Source organism: Topomyia yanbarensis, chromosome 2 (genome assembly GCF_030247195.1).
Source record: "Topomyia yanbarensis strain Yona2022 chromosome 2, ASM3024719v1, whole genome shotgun sequence".
Lineage (NCBI taxonomy): Eukaryota > Metazoa > Arthropoda > Insecta > Diptera > Culicidae > Topomyia > Topomyia yanbarensis.
In genome coordinates, this window is record NC_080671.1 from 302,920,025 (window position 1) to 302,944,187 (window position 24,163).

The following is a 24,163-nucleotide window of genomic DNA, read 5'->3' on the forward strand; positions in this document are numbered from 1 at the left end:
AGATCTTTTCTTTTTCGACTAATCGTGTACTCGAAGACTAACTAAACAACTACATAATAAAATATTCTTGACAGGTCGCATCGCTTGCTTGGAGCAAATCCTAGACCTTATACCCTTCCAAACCACCAACTCCGCGACACCTATGGAAGAGTCTGATGAATCGTCGTCCTTCCGTTAAGTAGATGGAGCATCAACACTTCCCGTCTACCTTATCCTTTATCCTTCCCCGTGAACGATGGAGATGGGGGCTGCCGGCAATGATGGCTATCATGTGTTGAGGTTTTAATATGGGTCGGATTGGTATGAGTTCCTAGTTACCACTTCCTAAGCAACTTTTATTATTTGCACCACTCCACAGCAGCGCTAGGGGACGATTTGCAAAACTATACTTTTCATCCTTTAAAATGTAGGAGTAATTTGAACCTGCCTATGGGGCAATTCAGACCACATTATATTCAGGGTATAAGTTGCGACCGCAATTCTACAGTGCGGTACTCCGACCTGGTTTCCAGCAATAAAGACAAGAAGAATGAAGTCGTGAACAACACGTTCAGGTGGTTGAGCTCATATGAAGGTAGCTAGCGCATACGGAATGATATCGTTGGAAGCGGTGTACGTCATTAGCAAAATGATTCCTATTGTATTGCTACTGGATGAGGAGTTCTCTGTCATACAGCACCGAGACACCGGAGGAGTCCGACCAGAAACGCGGATTGACATCATGAGGAAGTGGTAAGAGGAATGGGACTATACGGCGAATGGATACAGCGATTGATCTCGAATGAGTCCACCTGGATAAACAGGAAACACGGACAAATCAACTTCCATCTTATGCAATTTCTGTCAGACCATAGTTGCTACAGAAGTTACCTGTACAGACGGGCATACGGAAGACACCCTCTGCTAGTTTCACCACCGAGACCTAGATCGAGTAGGCCCACTGAGGACAATCCGAGTAGATCGCAACAAAACTGGAAGCTAAATGGCTAGCCGAAACGGAAGCCAAATGGCTCACAACAAGAAGTGATAAATGACTTATTGAGGCACGAACAAAAATGGTTCACAGAAACGAGAATCAACTTGCTCAAGGAAGTTCAACGCCAGGACTATTCGAATAGATATTTCTAGCTAAATGGCTCTAATGTACAAGCAGATAAAGTACGAATGTAAAGTCGGGAGCTAAATAGCTTAAAGGACAATAAATTTAACGGATTGAATGATACTCAAAGTTAACTGCGAAGCATTTGTGATAGCTGCGAAAACGCATAATCCACACGAAGCAATGCGTTGATTCAATTTTGAGGGGAAAGGCAGGAAGAAAATAAGGATTTAGGCACGAAACACAGTGCGAATGCATTACAGGTCAGGCCTTGGGTCAGGCTTTTTAAGCTTTTAAAACCTACTATAAAAGCACACATACATTTTTAGATCTCGACGAACTGAGTCGAGTGGTATATGGCAGTCGGCATTCGGATTCTTTTATACCAGAAAAGCAAAAATGAACTGAAGAAAATCCATATATTTTTCCCAATCTGGTTTCAGACTAGGTATATCATCAGTAGGAACTGATGATATACCTAGTCCGAAACCAGATTGGGAAAAATATATGGATTTTGCACATGTGAGCATCTTAAGAAGCTCTTTCTTAGACGAACCTTTGAGTGATGTATAATGTTTTACAAGAATTGGTACGCTAAAACAAACAACTCAATTCGGCAATCTGAAGGTGCCTGCGAAAACGTCCACGAAAACGATAAAAAGAAAATGTTGCCGGTTGGTTGCTCTAATAAAAAAATATCAGCGCCGCCAAATACAGTTTTTCCGCAGCACAGTAAAAATACTTCATTTTATATTGTTTTTTATATAATCTGTGATATTCTCTAGAACAATATATTTTGCGACCTCATGTGTCATTTTGCGTAAACTGCGCACTAGAAAACAATGTAAATTCTCGATAGCCACATGCCTAGTATTTATATTTTCGCAGGCTGAAACAACCTTAATGAAACAAAGAACAAAAAATTGCAAGCTGGTACGAATGCGAGAAAAATATAATATGCAAAAATTTACAACCACTTGAAATTGGGATAAACTCAAACTATCAATCACATTTTCCTTACCTCTTCAAAAGACTTAAATGCCTAAACAGTGAAAGGCGGCCAAATGAAGATGAAAAAGAATACAAACAAACACAGTAAATGAAAGGGTACTTTGGCGGAAGGTAGAATTATATAAACACATCGAATGCGTTGACTATTTCTCTGCTTAGCAATAAATGTCTACTATAGGTTATTTTCCATTAAACTCTCAATTAACGAGAAAACTTTCCTTCCAGCAGCTTTGAATGGTATAAAAGTATAAATGTATACTTGCCTTCTCCTTTTTACGTAGTTCTTGGAGGACTTCAGCAATCTCCTTCTTCCAACCATCCTGCATCGTGTGGAATGATTCGTGGGGTGTTTGCGCAAATCCTGAACGTGTGATAATATCTAAATCTTTCTCGATATCCTTAAACGATGGTCGCCGATGTGGATCCAATTCCCAACAGACTAATTGTGAGAGAAGAGAAACGAAGATGGAATTTAATTAATTGTCGGGCAACAATTTAACTATTCTCCACCATAGACAGTCATTGGCGGTGCGGTTACTTACACTTCATTAGTTTTCCCCAAGGCTCAGGACATGTCTTGGGTATCGGCAAGGCAAGGGTGTTTACAGCGACCCCATACGCGACCATCAGGGAATCAAATCCTTTGTAAGGCGTTTCGCCGGTTAGTAATTCCCACAAAAGTACACCGTAACTCCACACATCTGAGGCTCTGAAAATATAAAACAAGCAATCGGTATACACAGGACATTACAAAAGAAATGCTGATTTATCAGCTTACTTTGAATATGTGCCTGACTTTATTACTTCAGGTGGCATCCAGGCAAATGTACCGGCAGCGGACATTCGCGTTGTTTTGTAAGCTTCGCGTGCGAGGCCGAAATCTGTTATTTTAAGAGTTTTACTCTTGAGGTTTTCGCTCGAAATCGGATCGCTAATGAGCACTGAAAATGAAAGAAAATAGCGAAGTATCGTCAATGACGTTTATGTCAATTCAGGATAGGATAGGAGTTGGAACATGGTTATTGTTATTGTTTTTGGTGCTTTTTAAGGTCATTCGCGCCCAGTCGGAATATTTATTATAATTTTGGATCGATTGCTCAAATTGAATTGTGTTTTTGTTTTCGTTGCAATCGTGCTTGCTTGGAAATTTTCGGTAACAAATCTGATTCTATCATATGTTACAAATGTTCATGTTGAGTATAATTGAAGTTGCTCTGATTCATATTTAATGTTTTGGGAAATAGTGAAAGTGCTTATATTTTTTGGGAACTGTCCTACTGGAGCTGTAGAGCTAGGGTCTGGGCAGGGCTCCCTGTCATCTGTCTCCCCATCCACTAAAACACCGCTTAAAGCCACTTGCAGTGTGCCGTGATTCTGAATGTGATATTCATTGTACAGTTCAGATATGTGCAGGCGTATGGATTTCGCGATCGCGTGTATGCTCGAGCGTTTGTACGTTAAAGCGGACCCAACACGTGCAGAAATATTGATAATAAATCATATATTGATCAATATATTGATTGTGTAAGATCATCTTGAAAATATTGATTCTGAAAAATTTAAATGGGATTGATGGATTAGAGCAATCTTGTCAATATATTTCTTGTCAGTATTTCTGTCTCGTGTAGGGTTTAAAGTGTTCGATCGCGTGTGTGTATGTCGCGTGTTCTAACGTATAACTTCGCGGGTATAAATTTTATTTTATGACCGTGCGTCCTTTCTCATATTCACGTGTATTCTTAGATGATGCGCGTGGACCGTGAATCTGATACCTAATGCTCGGTGTACGAGTTCTTGGTCGTGTAGCCATGGAATCTGTTGTCTATTGGATATACGTGTTATTTTTTTATTGGTGCAACTGAATATATGGACCTAAGTTACTAGGACGGAGGGTAGTTACTAGGACGGAGGGTAAAGATTTCCGGACGTGGCCGATTCAGGATCGCGCAAACACGAGGAGCGTTTGTGGGTTCGCGTTTGTAACTTCGAAAATACTAAAACTTTCGCCCTATTTCCGGGGTGTTATCATGCGCGATCGCGAGCGTATAAATTTGATTTTATAACCGTGTGGTAATTCATATATTCACATATGTTCTTGGATAGTCACGCGGACCATTATTCTGATATTTAGTTTTTGGTATACGGTTCATATTCTGACAAGGATAAGTATAGATCGTGCGTCGTTGCGTATGGATCGAGAATGATTACGAATTTGAACGTGGTTATTTACCTAGAAACTACATTGATTGCGTAGAAGAAAATTTCAGCAATTAGAATGACTATTCGTGAAAATCCGTATGTGTCATTCCCCTCGACAGGGAGTGAGTTACCCCATATCACTTGAGTTCACGGTCATGTCGCCATGGAACGCGTTGTCTAGAGGATATCACAGCTTTCGTTACCTAATTGGTCCAATTGAATGCATGGACCTAGACTTCTGGTAGCGAAGATAGAAACTTCCGGAAGTAACCGATTCATGCTCGCGCAAGCGCGGGATTTTATAGTGTTGAGACGTTCACCTCATCACCGGGGTTTTATCATGTTTACGAGATCGCGGGAGTAGGTGTGCGTGGATGGTCGCGAAAGGCTCGAACGTTTGCATGTTAACGTGTTTGTTGCTTGCGCTAGCGTGTATGTAACTTAGCGTGCTTAAATTCGATTTTGTAATCATGTGCCCATTCGCACATTTGCGTGTATTCTTGAATGATCACGCGCGGATCGTGAATCTGATGCTCAATTTTTAGAGTATGGTACCTAGAAGAAAATCAGTTTTCCCATATCATCAGATTTCTCGGTCATGTTGCGATTCACAATCAGTATTTTTTGTTTGGTCAACTGAAGCCATGAGTCAAAGCTGCTAGGATCAAGGGTGGAGACTTCCGGATGTGATTAATTCATGATCACGCGAGCGGCGACCGCGATTGTAAGTTTATAAGCGCTACAACGTGTACTTAATTACCGAGAAGTTTTAATGTTGGCGAGGTCGCGGGCGTGGATATGTTTAGATGATTGCAATTGCATGTTCGCGTTTCTGACCAGGTTTGTGTTATCGCGAAGGATACGAGCGTTTGTACGTATATGAGAGAATATGCAATGAATTGTGAGTATCAGAATCAATATAATTTAGGATATAGTAATAAAAGGAATCATAACATGCCGAATAAAGAAAAGGAGGAGATTAATCGGAAGTGTATGAATTGACCGATACTATTTTTGGTATACATGAGTAGCGGAAAAGCAAACTAATAGAAGTGCATCAAAAACAGACTAATGAAGTAGAAGATGAGAACACATGTAACATGCAATCAAACTACTTTAACTTGTCTAGATGCCAGCAACTGTTCATTTACCATTAAGTTAGAATTCCTCGTAACCCCAATGATGTGACATCAAGAACGCGTCAGGGAATCTTAATTGACATCCTTCGATACAAGTTTGACCGTACCAACCAGTAACGCGGGTGACGTCGTATAAACTTTAGAATACGAATTGCCAATTGCTATAGCTTAATTTAATACATGTAATAAACTATATAGAACTACTCTTGCAGGAATGGCTTTTGATAAAAAAAATAATAATATTGGTTAAGTACGACGGGCAAAGTTGTTTCAAACTGTCCTCATTAAGCTTTTCGTTTCCCCCTGAGTTAGCCGCCGATTTATTCCACTTTCCGGTTAAAGATATCGCTGATTTATACGTTTCACAGAACAGTGCAAATTCGACGTTCAATAATAGTAAATATAAATGTGAATTCCACTCGCCAGTAATTCGTTTTGTCTTAAGCAGATATAACTGGACGCGTAACATGATACATCAGGTTCCAATTTTTACACGTTGGCGCTTCTGTTGCTCCAACTGGATTATCCAATTTGAAAGAGTTTTGAATGAGCTCTAAATTGACATCTTCGTCTCTGAGACGATATTTTGATGTTTAGTTGAGGTATAGTTAAAAGTTTCAGATTGGTGAAGTTTTTCGAAAAAAATACGGCGATTTCCTTTTGGATAATAAAATTAGCTCGATTTTGATAAAAATACTCGAGACCCTATAAGTTGGCGATGCAAATTTGTAAAAACAACTATTTTTAATACGAAAATTTCGTTTATGAGTGGTAAAAATTGCAAATCAAAAAATAAAATGAATAAATGAACGTCTGTAATCTGTGGTCTCATTTTTCAACTTATCCTCAGAATCGAGGGGTTATTTACTGTTAATCAGGTAAAAGCCAGTAACCCACCTTAATTTCTTTTTGAATTTCTGATCCAGCTCGATATGTCTTTATATTTGCACCAAGCTCGTTGGAAAAACATCAAACATTACACAGACTGACGTTTTCTAACGGGCGGTAGCAGTATATTTTCAAAACAGTTTTCATTACGAAATAAATGTAAATATATTCTAAACTAAGTGAGAGAACCGTGTTTCTATTATTATAACATTAATTAATAGCCCCAAATTCTGGGCCTTATAAAGGGTTAAGCTATTCGTTTCCCCCTGAGTTAGCCGCCGATTTATTCTACTTTCCTGTTAAGATATCGTTTATCGTTTGTTATTTACAAGTTTCTCAGAACATTACAATTTTGACGATCAATAATAGCACAGACCTATCAGACATGACACTCGAAGTCACCAATGTGTTGTAAAAATTTAACGACTTTTTCAAACGTTAATTTATCATGCTCATTTTTCTCCGTGAGCACCACAAGAGGCGCGTAACCATATGACAGTCATTTGACATAAGGTCATTTGGCATAATGGACATTTGGCATAACGGTTATTTGGCATATTGTCAATTTGCATACATTTGTGAATTGATCACACGGAAGGTCATTTGGCGTAATGGACATTTGCCATAACGGTCATTTGGCATAATAGGCACTTGGCATAATTTTGAGAATTGATCACACTGACATAACAGACATTTGGCACAACGAACATTTGACATAATGGGCATTTGGCATAACGGACATTTGGCATAATTTTGCTAATTGATCTCACTGAAAATCAATGGATGACCCATTAGGTTTAAGCTGCACTAAGCAATAATATTAATGTGTTGTTAACCATTACCTAATATTGATTATATTTCAAGCGAATTTTTAAAATTTTGTGGCAGATTTTGCCTTCTTTTAAATATGAGCAGTTCTTTTGAGTTTCATTTTTGAAATTAGCTTGTTCATTTTTGCGATTATGGATTTTTTGCTATAACATAAGTATTAGTATAGTATAGTGTAGAACTGCGATCCACCCGACGTACTTTTTTATAATCGCTAGTGAGTTTTGGTTTTCCATACAATGTTTCAATAATTAAAATTATCCTTATTATCTTTCTTTATATCATGAGCTGTTCTTTCGAATTATATACTTTATCATTTGTGAATTTCGTCGTGTTTTTCAAACGATGATTTATTGAATGAACTTACATATATTCAACCGTCAGTTGTTACACTGCTCTAGCACTTGGGGCGAATTGGTAAAGAAGAATAATCTCATTAATTTCGGTTCAAGTTCAATTTTAGTACTATTGGTATCCAAACTCATTTAACGTCATTTAAATATTTAGGTAGTTACCGTTATGCTCAAACATTTGAGCTACATGCCAGCTGGTTACAACTGCATAACTAACTTTCCCTCGAACGATGAACGTCATTGTCAACATACAATCAAGATACATACAAGAAAGGATATACTCAAAAAACATCCTGGTAATCAGTAACTTTATCACTACATATACAGTAATGTTTCGATAATATCACTATGCGTTTATATCACTACTCGTTTATATCACCCGCGATTATATCACGGTTTTGCTCAATTATATCAAAATAGGCTCATTGCCCTACTATGATTAATTCTTTTTGACTAACTTTAACTTTTATGACTTTTTGTTTATGGAAATATATGGGTTAATGCTAAAATGTAAGTTTTTTGTTTTGTTTTGAATATATCACGCTTCAAATATATCACTCTAAAATACAGAACGACCGTGATATAAACGAAACATTACTGTACCTATGCCAAACGACCGTTATGCCAAATTACTGTTTTCCCTAAAATTAAAATATTTCTACGGAAGTAGCACGGCTCAAAATTATGCCGAATTACCTTCTCGCACAGTCTTAAATTATGTGTTTCCCTGTAGTTGAAAAAATGGCAAATGACCTCCAGTGTGATCATCGCTATGCCAAATGTCCGTTATGCCAAATGTTCGTTATGCCAAATGACCGTTATGCAAAATGTTCGTTATGCCAAATGATCTTCAGTGTGATCAATTCTCAAAATATGCCAAATGTCCGTTATGCCAAATGACCGTTATGCCAAATGTCCGTTATGCCAAATGGTCTTCAGTGTGATAAATTCTCAAAATTATGCCAAGTGACCATTATGCCCAATGATCGTTATGCCAAATGTCCGTTATGCCAAATGACCTTAAGTGTGATCAATTATCAAAATTATGACCAATGACCATTATGCTAAATAACCGTTATGCTAAATGACCTTATGCCAAATGACTTTATGCCAATTGACCCAGACCCCATATGACATTATTCACGAGAATGACCAAACCACACCACCATTGAGCGCCCGCAGCTGTTATTGTCGTTATTGTTATTGTGCCAAATAAACGGTTCTAGATTGAAACGAGAATAAAACTTGGGTTCTACAATTGCTTTTTATTTTCGTTCGTCTTAAAGTCAATACTCTAAGTGAATACGACGAAAACGGGAGTGCAAATTTTTGAGAAGATAGTTTGGGGAGAAATATCATGAGAAAGTAGTGGCAAATTGCACAGTGATTTAATCATGTTTTCTGCTGTGGTTTGGTCACTTTCCGCTAACCTTAGAAACTGACTTCTGGGGTATAGTGCACATCGCAGCGTATGGAACAATCAAATTGTCCACATCATGTTCTGTGTTAATGGTAGATAATCCTTCTTACTCACATAGTGTAGGTGCCTGTACAGAAATCTGCGCATTTCCCGGAGTTCGGTCAGCAGCACAAATAACGATCTTGCCGTCTCTTCCGTTTAATTAATGGTTGTTCTTGGTTTCTGTGGACTATAATAACCACTTGCACTATACCAATGCACCGCCATGTCAAATACATTAAAGTGTGAAACAGATAGTAGAGTTCAAAAGATCGCCACCATGCGGTGGTAGTGCGCAAAGCGAATTTAATTTCGAAGTGATGATCACATTTTTTTCAATAAATTGTTCTTAGTGTCATGTCTGGTAGGTCTCTGATAATGATAAATATAAATGTGAATTCCACTCGCCAGTAATTCGTCTTGCCATAAAGAGATATAACTGGACGCGTAAGGTGATACATCAGGTTCGAGTGGTTCTATAAATCTTAGATGAGCTTAGGATCGAGCTCGGAGGCCTAAAATTAAAAATCTTCGGGATCTTGGTTGATTATCCGCATTAATAACCCAAGTAGCACACTTTGTTGGTATGGTAGGTCGGGTTCGGATCAGGTTTCTCAAATGATAAAATTTCTGGGTATTAAAATTTTGAAATTCTCGGGTTCGGGTTTCACAAAATGTTCATTCTCGGGTTTCGATCGGGTTTTCCAATTTTCAAGCTCTCGGGTTCGGGTTCGAAAACATTGAAACCCGACCAACTTTATCCAACACTGTCATTAAGCTGTGGAACAATGTCCGTAAACACGGCCCGCTGCAAATAACTGTCAGTTTGTTAGCTGAATTTAATTTGATTTTTTGAAATTTAAAAATCAGAAAAGAATAATTGAGGTTTAAAAACAATATAAGTGTACTCGTTAGGACACCCGCTATCAATTCATATGAAAAACTGAAACAATTGTTCCAAATTTAAGACCCCTATTGTCTGCCAGAGGTTCTTGATCACTGATGTACGCAATATGCTTGATGATGTTTGTAATGCAGTCAAACCCCTCATCCCAGGGGAGGTCCGAACAAATAATTTTTAATATTATTTTAAAACATGTTCAAGCTATTCTAAAATCTAAGATAAAAACCCACGATAACTATAGTGTTTCATTTTTTCCCTTTTTTACCAACGACTAAGAATGAGTCAATTTCTTCTTTTTTATGTTGTAACGACATTTAATTAGCAAGGGGACTGCAAGGTGTAAAATATTTTGCAATATTAAGAGCCATAACGCTCAAGGAATAGCAAGGAGTTCAAGGAAGAAAGTTCAGAAAAGCGTAGAATAGCGTCATATGAGCAAGCTTAAAGTTTCTCGGCGACTTAACCGGTTGTCTTCTATACGCATATGTCACGATATTTTGGCATTAAATGCGAATCATCTCAAACTGCGGCATGTCCGGACAAGCGTAAAGTCACTTATAGCGGTAAGCTTTAAGCTAGTTGGTACCGCCGCACGGTACTATCTTTGATTTTAGGCCTCAGTTTAGTCCGGTCTAAGACGTTAGTACCTGTCATCGCAGAAATGGCTGCATCCTGAAGCCAAATGAAAACAGTGTAAAGGGGCGCCATATTCCTCTTGCATACATCTCAATAATTTGAATCAACTTTTCGACTTTTATGTGCAATATTATGGCCTATGTTGTACACAAACCATATGAGGGCAAGTAAGCAAGTTTTATCCCGTACGAAAAACAGGTATAATCGAGTTTTAAATGTCATTTTTTGATATTCTTTATCGTCCTATCCATAAGGTGCTGCACGCTCATTTGCAAATGCCATGTCGAAGAGTTATATTGCAAGTTAGCAGAAGTCGAATAATTTTGAAACAAACCGTAGAACGAAAATTTAAAATTGGATGCAAAGCTGCATTAAAAAAATTGTTTTCGTTTGTTAGTTTACTTATGGCTATCGAAATGAGTGAAGCTGTTTAATATACCCACAATTTTTTAGTTAGTTTAACTAGAGGAAAAGAAAAGAATATATAATCACACTGTGTACTCTTTTCTACTTATATCTTCTCACAAAGAACACAATAAGCAAGTGGAAGTTTTCTTATAATTTACTGCTTTCGAAAGAATCCAAACTAAGATTAAATAAAAGATTGTAAATAAAGCCATGTCATACAACCTAAGTAACACTATGACGGCAAACAATCTGCTACAAATATTCTCATTTTGATCGTTATTTAAATAACATCGATGATTGCTTATATTGTTTCACTATTTATAATTTTCCATCAGATCTTGGACGATTAGCATTTCCACTGTAGACCAATGATGTGAAGAATAAAAACTGCAAAATTCAGTACGATTGGTCCAGGAAATATTGAGTTACGGTTAACATGCATTTTGTCGAGGTGCCTTCTGAAGATTCACTGTCTGCATCAAGTGTCAGGTTCAATTTGTTAAGTTATATCTGTCAATTGATTATCAGACAGATTGCAGACTATAGGAAGTAATTAATTGTAATTTATTATTTTGTAACCGGGACTTGAAGCTTTCTCAATTTTTGCACGACGTCGCAAAATGTCGTTGAACTCATCGTTTTAGCAATACAAGATGTTGAAAGCTCAGCAATTTGTATTTAACCCATTTAACAGATTTACGTTGTTGAAAATCAGCTTTTGAGGTTGTCAGATATATAGAGTGCTCTATATTTACCTGTATTTTTGATTTTTCTGTTCTTTCCTTCTCTCTACACGCTTGATTCCAATTGCTCATCGAAGAGTTACAGGAGAGCATTTGTATAAATCGAATCGATTATCGCATATTCAGATCAAAGTTGTTTTTTGCGAATTAGAATCAAAACAGCAATAAGAATTGTTTTGATTATTTTCTTTCACATATCGCTGTGAGATTAAGTGGGATCATTTTATTCCGTAATATAAATCAATAACATGTTATCACGAATTATTGCCCATATATCTGTCGTTCACACATCAAAGAAAGTGAATAACGAAAAAAAATAGTTTTTCTTTATTGGATAGATCCAAATAAATGACAATCGGATGTAGATCGAAGAATGCACTATTTTATAAATTTTCTTATTTTCACTACCAGTTCTCAAATTGAATCAGAATGTCAACTGCTTACAAAGTAACTCCATTAATACCCTAAGCAAAGATTAAATAAAAGATTTTAAATATACGCATTTTTCCTATATGAATAAACTCACATAAAACATCCAAATAAAAATATTTTAAAATTGATTGCGAACGCAACGGCAATCAATATATTTGTTCGTAAAAATATATTGCTAGGATGCTCAAAACATTCATTCCTGTTTATTTATAAAATCGTAGAAATTTTCTTAGCAAATAAAATCGTTCCAATCTACATTGGTGCATTACAGAAATAGGCAATCAACAATATGAAATATAACACTTGTGAATTTAAAATGATCATTCTGTCAATTTTTTGTTTGGCCTTTGTTTACTTTTTATTTAAGCTTCGCTGAAAAAAACGTGCACAATTTTAATTCGCAGAGTGTGATCTAACCTTTATTTATAATTGATATTTATTCCAACCTTGTGAAAATTAGCTTGAAATGAATATAAATATTCTCCCCCCCCCCCGTGTCGACAGGTATCGTGTTCAATTAGAATTATATTCACAGTTCATTTTGAATTCAATTTGAAATATTTCAACCAATTTTTTAATCAAAGTTTAAAATAACTATCATGGCACGATGGTTCAACCACTTCAAACTTATTTTCTTTTGTGCATTAAATATTATGTCACTACAAAATGCTGTACATCATCGGCCAACTATAAACTATCCACCAAGTTAAAGTTCTAAGGTCAGAAACACATCAGTTACATGTTGACCAAATTGTTCTCACACGCTATGGAACGAGACATATGACGAAGAAAAGCTATTTTACTGCAAGAAAATATCGGCATGAAAAACAATTCTCCGTGTTGTCTAATTTACTTTTTTTTTTAACATGAATTTGTTGTTTTTTAACATTGTCGTGTATCGCCGATCAGAACGCAGCCATATAAATGACAGCATCGTTGGGTTAAAGCTTACCAAATAGTTTAGGCCGGTTTAAAAGTTAGTCCGGTTTAAAAATAGTTAGTACGCGTTTGAGCTTACGTGACTTATGCTGTCGGAACCGGCAAGCTTGCTCATATGATCCAATTTCACACTTTTCTGAACTTTCTACCTTCAACTCCTTGCTCTTCCAGCAGTACTATGGCTCTTAATATTGAAAAATATCTCACATCTTCCAGTCCCTTGCAAATTAAATATAGAGTTTCGTTCAGTAACTTTCAATGACAGCACGGACGAATTCAAAAATCATAAAACGTAGTAACCGAAAGCATTTATATATCTTACGTTAGAACGAATAAATATTAGGATTATAGAGACATAGCTGGCGCAAATTTTCATTTTCACTTGCCAACTTTCAGCTCAATCAAACCCAAGCATTATTCAAATACAAAGCCACCCTTAATAATTCACTTTCAAGTTGGCGGGATTTTCATAACCAAACCGTACGTCTTCATTTCAAATTATGCTTTTTCATTCACCAACCAAAGTTATCATCTGCTCTGTAGAGGCCAGTTTTGGTTAAATGTTGACATATTTTGCGTTTACAAGCTCACATGAACAGTAAGAAGTATGTTCAGAGTAGTTTTGCTTGAAAAACCTAGTCAATATCCCAGTACAGAGATATTCACAGGGTAAATGAAATCGAAAATGCATGGAAAAGGATTGAGCAGCTCGGCTGTTTGAATGAATGATGTAAACGAATAACTGCGAATTGAATATAGTAGGGCATGATTGGAGATTTATTCTTCCTTCAAGTTCAAAACAACCTGGCGAAAATTTGCAGCTCTGCTGGGATACCCAAGAAGCATAGATAGTGTTCAAATGATCAACAACCGTTTTTTTTTATTAAGGTTGGACAGAGAAAGGGTAAAAATCGAAAACGAAAAAAGCAGTTTTTTCCACACCGTATGTCAGATCTTCATAAAAATCAATTAGCGTATGTAGAATGTTGCTACAGTACTGCTGATTGATTTTTGTGAAGATATCACGTATGGTGTGGAAAAAACTGCTTTTTTCGTTTTCGATTTTTACCCTTTCTCTGTCCAACCTTAAGGGGTTTTGAAAAACAACCTAGTTATACTTAAAATCGTATAGTCCATCGTACCACATAAAAGTGTTTTCATTAAAACCTCGACAAACATGATTAAGGCTCAAAAGCCAACTGAACCGATTGTATAACATTTCCCCGAAAACCATTCCCCAGAAGAAAAAAATGGCGAATCTTTTTCCCCATATTCCATAAAGTACTAATTCCCAGAAAACTGATTCCCAGAAAGTACCAAAGTCCATAAAACTTTCACCCAGAAAGAACCAGAACACAAAAAACTGTTCCGCAGAAAGTACCAAAACCCAGAAAATTATTTGCCGAAGAATTTTTTTCTTCTATTGTCTCAATAAACAATTCGTTACATTTAGATCATGTGTACATAAATACTTGTTATATGTTCGCTATTCACAGTATTTTTTTAATATTTACGCATTGTGCTTAAATTTTAACGCATAAAAAAGATTTCTATTTGATATAGAAAAATATTATAATTGGTTTTGAACCAATTTTTGAATTTAAAACTGCTTGCTCCGCATGTAGCAATAGTGGCGCAGTTGCTAATTTCGGCTACTATAGATGCAAAACCCATTGATTACTTTTGGAGCATGCAACTCTAGGCACATATGCCCCACTATAGCTGCAAAGGAGCTCAAAGGAAAACTATTATTTCAGTTGTTTTTTGTAGCAAATTTCTATGATAAAACTTGTGTTGCCTTGCGAGTTTAGTGCGAACTAGAAAGCAAAAAATAATTAACGGCGGTTGGCATTTTCATCAAGCGTTTAGCCTACTACTGCAACTACTGTTGAATATTCAACCAAATACAAATTATTTAAATTTAACATATTTGTATTTGATTCAACAATCGACGACTTTCGATATTTGCGACATCGCGCCTCGGTAATATTCTAAAACTCTATAATACATTTGAGTTGCAAAGACATGTAATATCACCTGAAGATCTAGAAACATAAAGAGTACCATTAGGTTAAATACCTAATAGAACATCTCAAACCTCTTTCGCATTGCGTGTTATTGACGGTTAATGATTGAGCACAAAGCTTTGGCTGCCTAGAGCTAAAAACTAATTTTTTTTTCGATTTCTTGGTACAATAACAAGCGACGTAGAATTTTGCGAAATGGTGCACTTGTTAATGAAAAAGCGCTGTAAAATTCATTAACATCGACGCAAATTTAAAAAAAGACTATGCCAAGAAAATCCAAAATCATACGTACGTCACTGCAGATAGGAATTCTGAATCCACTGTGCAAATTTCAAAACGATCCAAAAAGAGTTGTTAGACTTACATTTCCGACCAGCTGAAAAGTGGTTTCGAAAAATCGTGTTTAAAGTTTTCAGTACGCTCGGAGTATACATAAGAAGCGCTTCGACGACATAGCATTTTTAAAACCATTTAAGCACATTTTCAGCTATCTAAATTTCTTTCGATTTTTTGAAAATTCTTATGATGTAACCAACTCGATGTTGTTGAAACAGAGTACTTAACATAGATCATTAACAACGTTTTCTAACTTAATAATACTTCATTGATTGCATAGTTTCAATTTAATAAAAACTGTTGCATACACACTAACCCAGCCCAAACTTGTTCAGTAATTTCTTTTGACGACTTGCTCAGTAAAGTGATATTTTAAAGGAGTTGTAAGAAAATTGCTTAAAAAATTGCGGAATAATTTTCATTTTTTAGCGATTTTCAGTAATTTTTCGAATAATTTACTGAAACCCGCAATATTTTTCACTGAATTTATCAGCTCTTCTGTTTTTTCTGTTGTTACATAAACATTATCCAGTAAAATACTGACTGATTGTTCGGCAAAATTGTACCAACGTTACAGAACCTCGTCAAAAACTTACAAAACAGGTACAGCAAATCATCTGTCAAGTCGCCATTTTGTGTTTTTGACGTTTGGATAGAACGGATTGCGGAGAGTTCGGTACCAAATTGTTTTACTGAATTGATTACCGACCGGTTTGCTGTTCAAAACCCCATCAAAATTTTACTGTACCCAGTAATTTAAATTAAGTGTGTACGGCCAGTTTTGGAAGAAATCAAACATTTTTTTTGGGAATGAACTGTTAGGGAGTGAATAGATTTCAATTATGTTTTTTTATTACAAAGATACGTGTTTTGGCTTTCGAATTTCACTTTTGAAGACGAAAAACAGCACGTTTTCCCGAAAGTAGTGTTTTTTAGCTGTCGAGTCTCCTCATAGAGCTATTGGTCCGATTTCAATATTTTTTTTAATTGTTCAGAAATCATACCGCCATGTTGGGCCGAGTACGATTTGCAAAATTTTATTCAAAAAATGACGTAATAATTGGATTTTTTTACAAATCGTTACATAACATAAAAAAAACAATCAAAAAACTCGGGAAAATTTAGCCAACGTAGCTGTGATTATATAGAATATCAACCTTTTGGTTACTGATTACCCTATTAGCCGAAACTTTACTTAAGCGGCACCCCTGTAATGACGTTTCAAGGTCGCAGAGATTTTTGTTTTCGTCGTTTAAAGCTGCATTGAAAAGCCCGAACATGTATGTTCAAAATAATAAAAGTCAAGATCTATTCAGCAATTTATTCCCAAAAAACACCTCAATTTTAGGCTTCGAGAGTAGAGGACCCCATTGAAATTTCGATGGTACATGATGCAACAAACATCAAAGAATGTTGATTGTATACTATTCCCCCGAAAATCATTCCCCAGAATTCCACTCCCCAGAATTCCACTCCCCAGAATATCATCCCCCAGAATATACTATTCCCCAGAAAGTCATTTTCCAGAATGTACCATTCCCCAGAATTCCATGCTCCAGAATGCACCATCTCCCAGAAAGTCATTCCCCAGAAAAGTTTAACTGTTTTATAGATTTGATCTTTTCAAACGTACTACTCGTTCCCATTTCCATCGAACGACATTCTTCGATTCGGTCACATTTGAAATGATTTGCATTGTGTTGAAACCGGAAGTTAGGATGACATTATTTATTCCGAATTTAAATAAAGAATAACTAACTTTCCCGAAAAATCATTCCACAGAAGCTAAAATACCGAAGTGTTTTCCCCAGAAAGAACTATTCTCCAGAAAACCATATCCAGAATGAACCAATGCTCATAAGTTCATTCCACAGATATAACCATTTCCTAGACATTTTTTTTGAAGTGGGAAACTTTTTTGATAAAAAAACAAAACATTTTTTCATTATGTTGGCCATATTGCTCCCCTCGAAAAGTGTACTGGTTGCAGCATTAGACAATAGCAATATTTTTACTTTTCTTTTAATAATATAAACATACATATAGGACATATTGCAAAATTCAGTACAGGTGTGTTTTTCAGTGCCATTTGGCAACAACCATAGAAAGCAGTAGCACCCTTCCTAGGATCCAAAAGAAAGAAACAGTGTTATGTAAGTAAGGTTATGTGGCGAAACCAAAACTTTGTACATTACATGATGCATGATATTATTGCGCACTTCCCACCAACCTGGACTCCGCACTTTCAAAGTGCGAGTGACCAAACTGCTACTGAAATCTGCTAGCTGTCAAAACACATGTACTTCAAGTGATAGAGATCGTACTTTCATAGACAGACCAGTCGAGCTAACCAGTCTATGATAAGAATTTAATAGAAAAATAGTAAGTGCGCATTGCGGTTAGAATCCAGTTTTTAGTGCCACAAGAAATAAGCTGGTAAGGATAAGCCGTCGAAAGCGGCGGCTCCTCGCAAAAATATCGTAGCGCCAATTCGGCCAAAACACTAGCTACACCTTTTATACACGGTTCCAACCACTCATTTACAAATTAGTCAACCCTCAGGCCCAGGAGTAATTGGTATATCCCCCGTATACTTGCACATATATCAGTGGCGCCATAATCGCAAATGCGATAACAGTCCCAACTAATAATATATTCAATTCAAAATGATCGCTAACATTGACGAATAATTGTTGTTGAGTATTACACTGAAAGAAATCCAAGCGTTAATTCTATTTGCTTCAAACCGCTTAAAATTCATATGAAGAAGAAATGCTATTGTTATCACGCGCACACATACCTTCTATGTGTCAACTGTATAAACTATGTATGCACACACATAAGTTATATGTGCATATTATTATAGAATGGGGTTTTATGTGCCTAATAGTTATGAAATGTGAATGTAAGATTAATATTTCTTGTGAATACACACATTAGGTTTATGTGCCAGCAAATAGTGTCTATATGCCTCCGTTAATTGCAAAAATCTATGTGTAAAATCAATAGGCATAACGTTTACTTTTTTTTGAGTGTATGTCTGTAACTCTGTGCTATAAGTACCATTTGGCGTAAGGTATGAGAATACTTTCGAATGTATTTAGTGCAACCTATTTGAGTAAACCGAGCAATCGGGTGAATCGTACATTTGCGTACGAAACATTCCCAATACAAAAGAAAGATAAATGCTCCAAAAACCCACGAAACCATTTGTCACAATATGCATTCATTTCGATCTTAATATGGATTCAACCAAAGCTCCAAAGAAGGAATCAACATATATGTTTGAATAAACCGGGCAGACGAAAAAATCACAAGTTTGCGTGCAAGAGTTGCTTGGCGTACAAGTTCAAAGAACTGCTCATATTTGAAAGAAGGAACCAAGTCCTATGTTCGAGTATGTTCGAGTAAACCGGTTCGAGTAAATACGGCTATATATAGAGGATAACAGGTTTGCTTGCGAGAGGCCGCCGCTTTCGAACGGCACATCCTCAGCAGCTTAACACCGCATAAGTTTCTTTAATTAGGTATGCGTAAACCTTTGGCTTAACCACAAATAATAAATAAAAACCATAACTTTTCTGGGGAATGGGGCATTCTGGGGAATGACTTTCTGGGGAATGGGGCATTCTGGATAATGGTTTTCTAGGGATTGGTACATTCTGGGAAATGTCTTTCTGGGGAATGGTACATTCTGGGGAAAGGAATTCTAGGGAATGGCTTTCTGGGAAATGGCTTTCGGGGGAATGGTATACAACCAAGAATGTTCCTTAATATGATAGTTCGAATGTGTTTTTCATATTTTAGCCAACTTTTTGCTCCAGCTATTCCATAGTGTGCTGGAAAGAATGAATCAACCTCTATGTTTGAGAAAGCCGGTCAGACGAGTGGATAACAAGTTTCATTCCGAGTGCTATTTGGCATACATATTCAAAGAGCTGCTTATGTTTAAAAGAAAGAGTCAACTCCTATGTTCGAATAAACCATGCATACGAGTTGTTCACAGGTCATGCCCTTATTGATTCATCTGCTACATAAATTGCAATCCACGGGTCAATCGGAACATTGAGCATTGAACGAACGTTCTTGCCCTTAGTACACAGGCTCCTTCCAGATAAATCGGAATCCAACTACAGAAAAGCTCTAAAACTGATGAAAACCATAGCAGCTAACAACAATATTACAATTAATCCGTCGATTGAATTGACAGATTTCGAAACCGATGAGATAAACGCTATCGCAAGGATTGTTCCCAATTCTGTGCGATATGGTATTGTTCGTGCTTTAGCTCCGGATCAAATGGCCCCGTACTTCGATTACATCGAAAAAAAATACCTTTTGGGGAAGCGAAGGGTTGGAAAACACTGCGCACAGGCACAGGCCAGATTTTTCTCTGAATTATGGACCATGCGATACAACACCCTCACTGACATACCCAGAACCTCAAACGCAATATAAGGTTGCCACAACAAATGAAATGCACTCTTAAAAGGTACCAGTGACCTTAAATTTTATGCGGTTGTGAAAGCATTCAAAGAGCAGTCCACGTCGGCGGAATATATGCGATATCTGCACTGCCGCTAGAAGCATTACTGTCCCATGTGCTATGGGAATCCCTATACACATGGGACAATTATGCTTCTAGCGGCAGTGCAACGAGGTATGATAAACCGGCGTCGCTGTAAAAAAAAACATGCTGGAGAGACAAAAAGTTAAAAGAAGTTTTAATTGCCGACCAGTAAGATGGTACAACATTAAAAGATACCATTTTATCAATAGCTCTTATATTACAAAACCAAACCTGAATATTAATACTAATAAATAAGTCATATTCAGTTAAAATACCTCAATTTTTGGGAAATGGTTTTTTCTGGGGTATGAACTTCTGGGCATTTGTTCATTCCGGGTAACGGTTTTCTGGGCAAAAATACTTTCTGGGAAAAGGTTTTCTGGTAATTGGTACTTTCGACGAAATGGTATTCTGGAGAATGGTTCTTTCTGGGGAAAAAGCTTCGGTGTTTTAGTTTCTGGGGAATGGTTTTCGGGGGAAAGTCGTACAACCAACTGAACCGTTAATTGCCCAGCACAGCTGTCGATAGCAAACAAAAGAGTTTTCCCTTAAGTTGACTTCTATGCACCTTGCTATCTCCAAACCTTTTTCATAAAGTAAATTTTGTCATTTGGTTTTGAAACCCTAATCAAATGTTTGTCGAGAAACCTGCTTAATCCGAATGGTAGGTTGTGTTATGTTATGCATAACAGTCTATCCGTTTTAAAATATTCTCACTGTGATCAACGGGCAGTTTTACTTCTCCGCTGATTTTATAATCTACCATCTGGACCACATTGACCGTTTTCTTTTGTTATATTATTTTTCATGATTGTCCCCAATTTCTGTTTTTACCAAATGAGAGTGAACGAATGGTTTGATTTAATTTTTGTTTAGGTGTCCCTTCATAAATGCAAAACAAACTGAAAGAACTCACCATTAGAGCTTTTCAAATCCCTATGAATTACGGATATAGGTGCTTCGCAGTGTAGATATTTCATTCCACGAGCGATTTGAACTGCCCAATCCACCAGCACATCCGGTGGAATTTTCCTACCAGCTAGTATCCGATTCAGTGATCCTCCACGAGCGTACTCCATCACCAGACACATAATTGGCGGATCCAAGCAAACCCCCCGCAGAGCCACGATATTTGGATGTTTCAAGGACCAAAAAAGTTTTGCCTCTTGCAGCACATTCTTCCGAGTCACATCAATATCTTCATCCTGCCGGGATGCTTTCACGGCAACTTCTTCGCCTTTTAAAAAGGCACGATGAACTTTGCTAAAACCTCCGACTCCGATTACTTCTTTTAAATCAAGTTCTTCGAACTTGATCTCCACTGGTTGCACATTAAGCACGGTTGGATCTTCATTCGTGACGAAATTAGATGGGAAAATCCCAACTCGATCGCCAATCTTCCCCGTCCACCAACCCTCGTCGCCAGAGATGCTGCTGTCCATTGATAGAACATAGACGATCTGGCCAACGCGTAGCGAGAGCTCATCGTCACCCTGAGCTTGATAGTCATATCTAGCTGTCCACAGGGGCGACATTACGGAAAACCTATGCAGAATATTTTGATTGCGTATGTTTCGTCCCGAAACAATCAACATTCATTCGACACTTTTCCTGTTTTGCGACATCGATCAAAACAATGAAAACATCACAACGAATCGCGCACGGTTTTGCCATCCAATTGATGCAATTTGATTTCTGCAAGCTTTTGCACTTAATCTATTTCGTTACACAATTTTTATTGCCGAAATAAGCAAAAATTAGCACTCAATTTAACTAAAACTACATCATTTGCAATATTTTTCTTGTTTTCAGCAACCATATTTGACACCAGTGTCCCCAGATACACTGACATTAATTTGATTACGAGAGTCAACGATTTGATTATGGACCTAAGCTGATTTCGTTTTTAGATCTGTGTCGCTCTAGGTTCGCTCTAATGTTTACAAAATCTATACAAAAGTGACAGTTCAGAGCGAACCGCGACTCGGCTCCAAAAACGAAACAAACATTATTATTCAAATATTAATAAATCGATATTGCTCGAGTAAAACAGACTATGGCACAAACCAAAACGTATCTGCATTGCTTTACCGATAATTAATAAATAAAGTAAAGTTTGCTCTTAACTGCTGTGAATTGTATTCGGCCAGTAACGGTTTGCCCGAAATTGCTTTCAAAGAGAATTATGACAGTTGGCTTTTACGCTGTAATCAAATGTTTGTCGAGAAATATACTGTTATTGGAAAGCAAAACCTATTAGTGAAGCTATCTCTTTATTTCTGCATTATGAGTTCTCGCTTACGGCCAGTTTCTTCACTGGATGAAAGCCGGTTTTTGCGGAAAACCAGTTTTCAGGTAACTGGTGACCAATTAGCCGAAAACCGGTTTTCATTCAAGTGAAGAAATTGGCCGTTAGCGTGGTTCTTTCATGCGCCAAAAAACAATCGCCTCAATTGTACAAATACAATTTAATTATCACAAAGTAAACCTAATAAAAAATCTACACGAACTTTAATGCTGAAACGATTCCTCATATTGTTTGGATCATATTCTGAACACGTCGTTAGGCTCTAAAATCATACGATGTTTATTAGGGAACGCAGTTCGAAGTAGTTGGGAGAAAACTTTCCTTATTTATTACCGTTTGTACGGAATTCACAGTCAACGTGAATTTTGACAGTTGGTTTATACGTTCTAATCATGAGTTTGACGAGCAGTTTCTCCTTAGTTGCAATCAAAAAAACATAAATGAAAGCTTCTGCAAATATTTACTCTGGCATCCGTTTATTCTTTAATGACAGCTATTTATGATTTCAAGTTGGCAACCGTGAGCGAAACGTTTACGTGACGTTTAGTGACGTCTGTTCTAATGATTGACAATTGTCAGTGAAAATTTCCTCACGTTACTAATTTTCAAGACAACGTTGTGTTCTCAGGGTTGTCGTCTTTGCTAGCATACACCAATGCTGTATATATAGGTGTAGCAAAATACACACGCTTGCTATTGAATGTTGTAAACTAAAAATATTTAATCAATCCAGAAGCACAACGGGTCGGTGTCATAGCGTTTACTCGATTCAATTACAGACACTTTATACTCAGACTAGCGAAGTGTCAAAAATTGCACCCAAACGGACTGTCAAAATGTGCAGCCAAACGACCATGAGGGTTTTGTGAAGGGAAGTAGAGGGGAAGCCCATGCAAAAGCTTATGGGATCTTTAATGATGCCATTTTACATCCATGGTTGCTAGTTTAACTATTTTTGTATCCGTAAGTCCGTGAATAAAGTGTCTATAGAGTCAATGGGAGCTGAATGAACGGTACGATCGACGGCAAAACATGACAAAAGAGGGTTCGTTTTTGTTCCAATTTTACGCTAAAGCGGACCCTACACGAGCAGAAATATTGACAATAAATCATTTATTGATCAATATATTAAGAGTGGAAGGCCATCTTAAAAATATTGATTCTGTAGAATTTAAATGGGATTGATGGATTAAAGCAGTCTTGTCAATATATATATTGACAATATTTCTGTCTCATGTAGGGTCCGCTTAAGACAAGACAAAACAACTAGTAATACGATTTCTGGAGCCAGCGTGGAGTTAATTTGACGGCTTCGAATTTGACTTACGGGATGCTGTTTCAGTTACCATAGGGCTCAATTCGCAGTGTTAGCATCATGATCAGTGCAAGTTGCCTAATAAAATAATTTGAATTCAACTTTTATCAATATTGCGACTTATTTAGTATTCAGTATCTTCAACTATGGATTTTCATCGATATTACAAGCTATGGAGGTGATAGGAATTACGTTGGGGACTGAAGCTAAAACATGTGCTACTCGATTCAACGGTGAACGTATCACTCGTTCTGAACACAAAGTGGGTGTCGCGGCAAAACAAGCCCGAATTCAACAGAGGGAGTAAAATGTGGACAACCAAGAACATTTGCGTGATGACGAAGGTGAACTCTACGGCCCCGGTATAGCAGATTAACTAATAAGGTAATACAATCGAGTTATACACCGTACTTTATCTTTAAACGCGTTTTCCCGAAAGTAGTGTTTTAAGCGGTCAAGCAAATACAAATATACAAATTTGTATTTGGGTCAAGTAAGACTTTTCATAGAAGTACCGATTTCAATAATTTTTTCTCCAATAGGGATCTTTAGGGGTGTACGGGTTAAGG

At 37.0% G+C, this 24,163-nt stretch overlaps 1 protein-coding gene across 3 annotated transcripts in view; it reads right to left on the reverse strand.

The window, feature by feature from the left end:
• The window catches only part of LOC131683407 (mitogen-activated protein kinase kinase kinase 11-like), an 84,310-nt gene extending 62,514 nt beyond the window's left edge, over positions 1-21,796 (reverse strand). For 2 of the 3 annotated variants that reach the window (XM_058965374.1, XM_058965372.1), the window contains exons 1-5: positions 20,888-21,796; positions 2,889-3,051; positions 2,653-2,819; positions 2,374-2,549; positions 2,121-2,141 (exon numbers count right to left, since the gene is read on the reverse strand). In XM_058965374.1, coding sequence (XP_058821357.1) covers positions 2,121-2,141; positions 2,374-2,549; positions 2,653-2,819; positions 2,889-3,051; positions 20,888-21,566 — 1,206 coding nt within the window. In that variant the 5' untranslated portion in view covers positions 21,567-21,796. The remainder of the gene's footprint in view (positions 1-2,120; positions 2,142-2,373; positions 2,550-2,652; positions 2,820-2,888; positions 3,052-20,887) is intronic. The other variant, XM_058965373.1, reaches the window with a different exon arrangement.
• Positions 21,797-24,163: the final 2,367 nt, after the last annotated feature.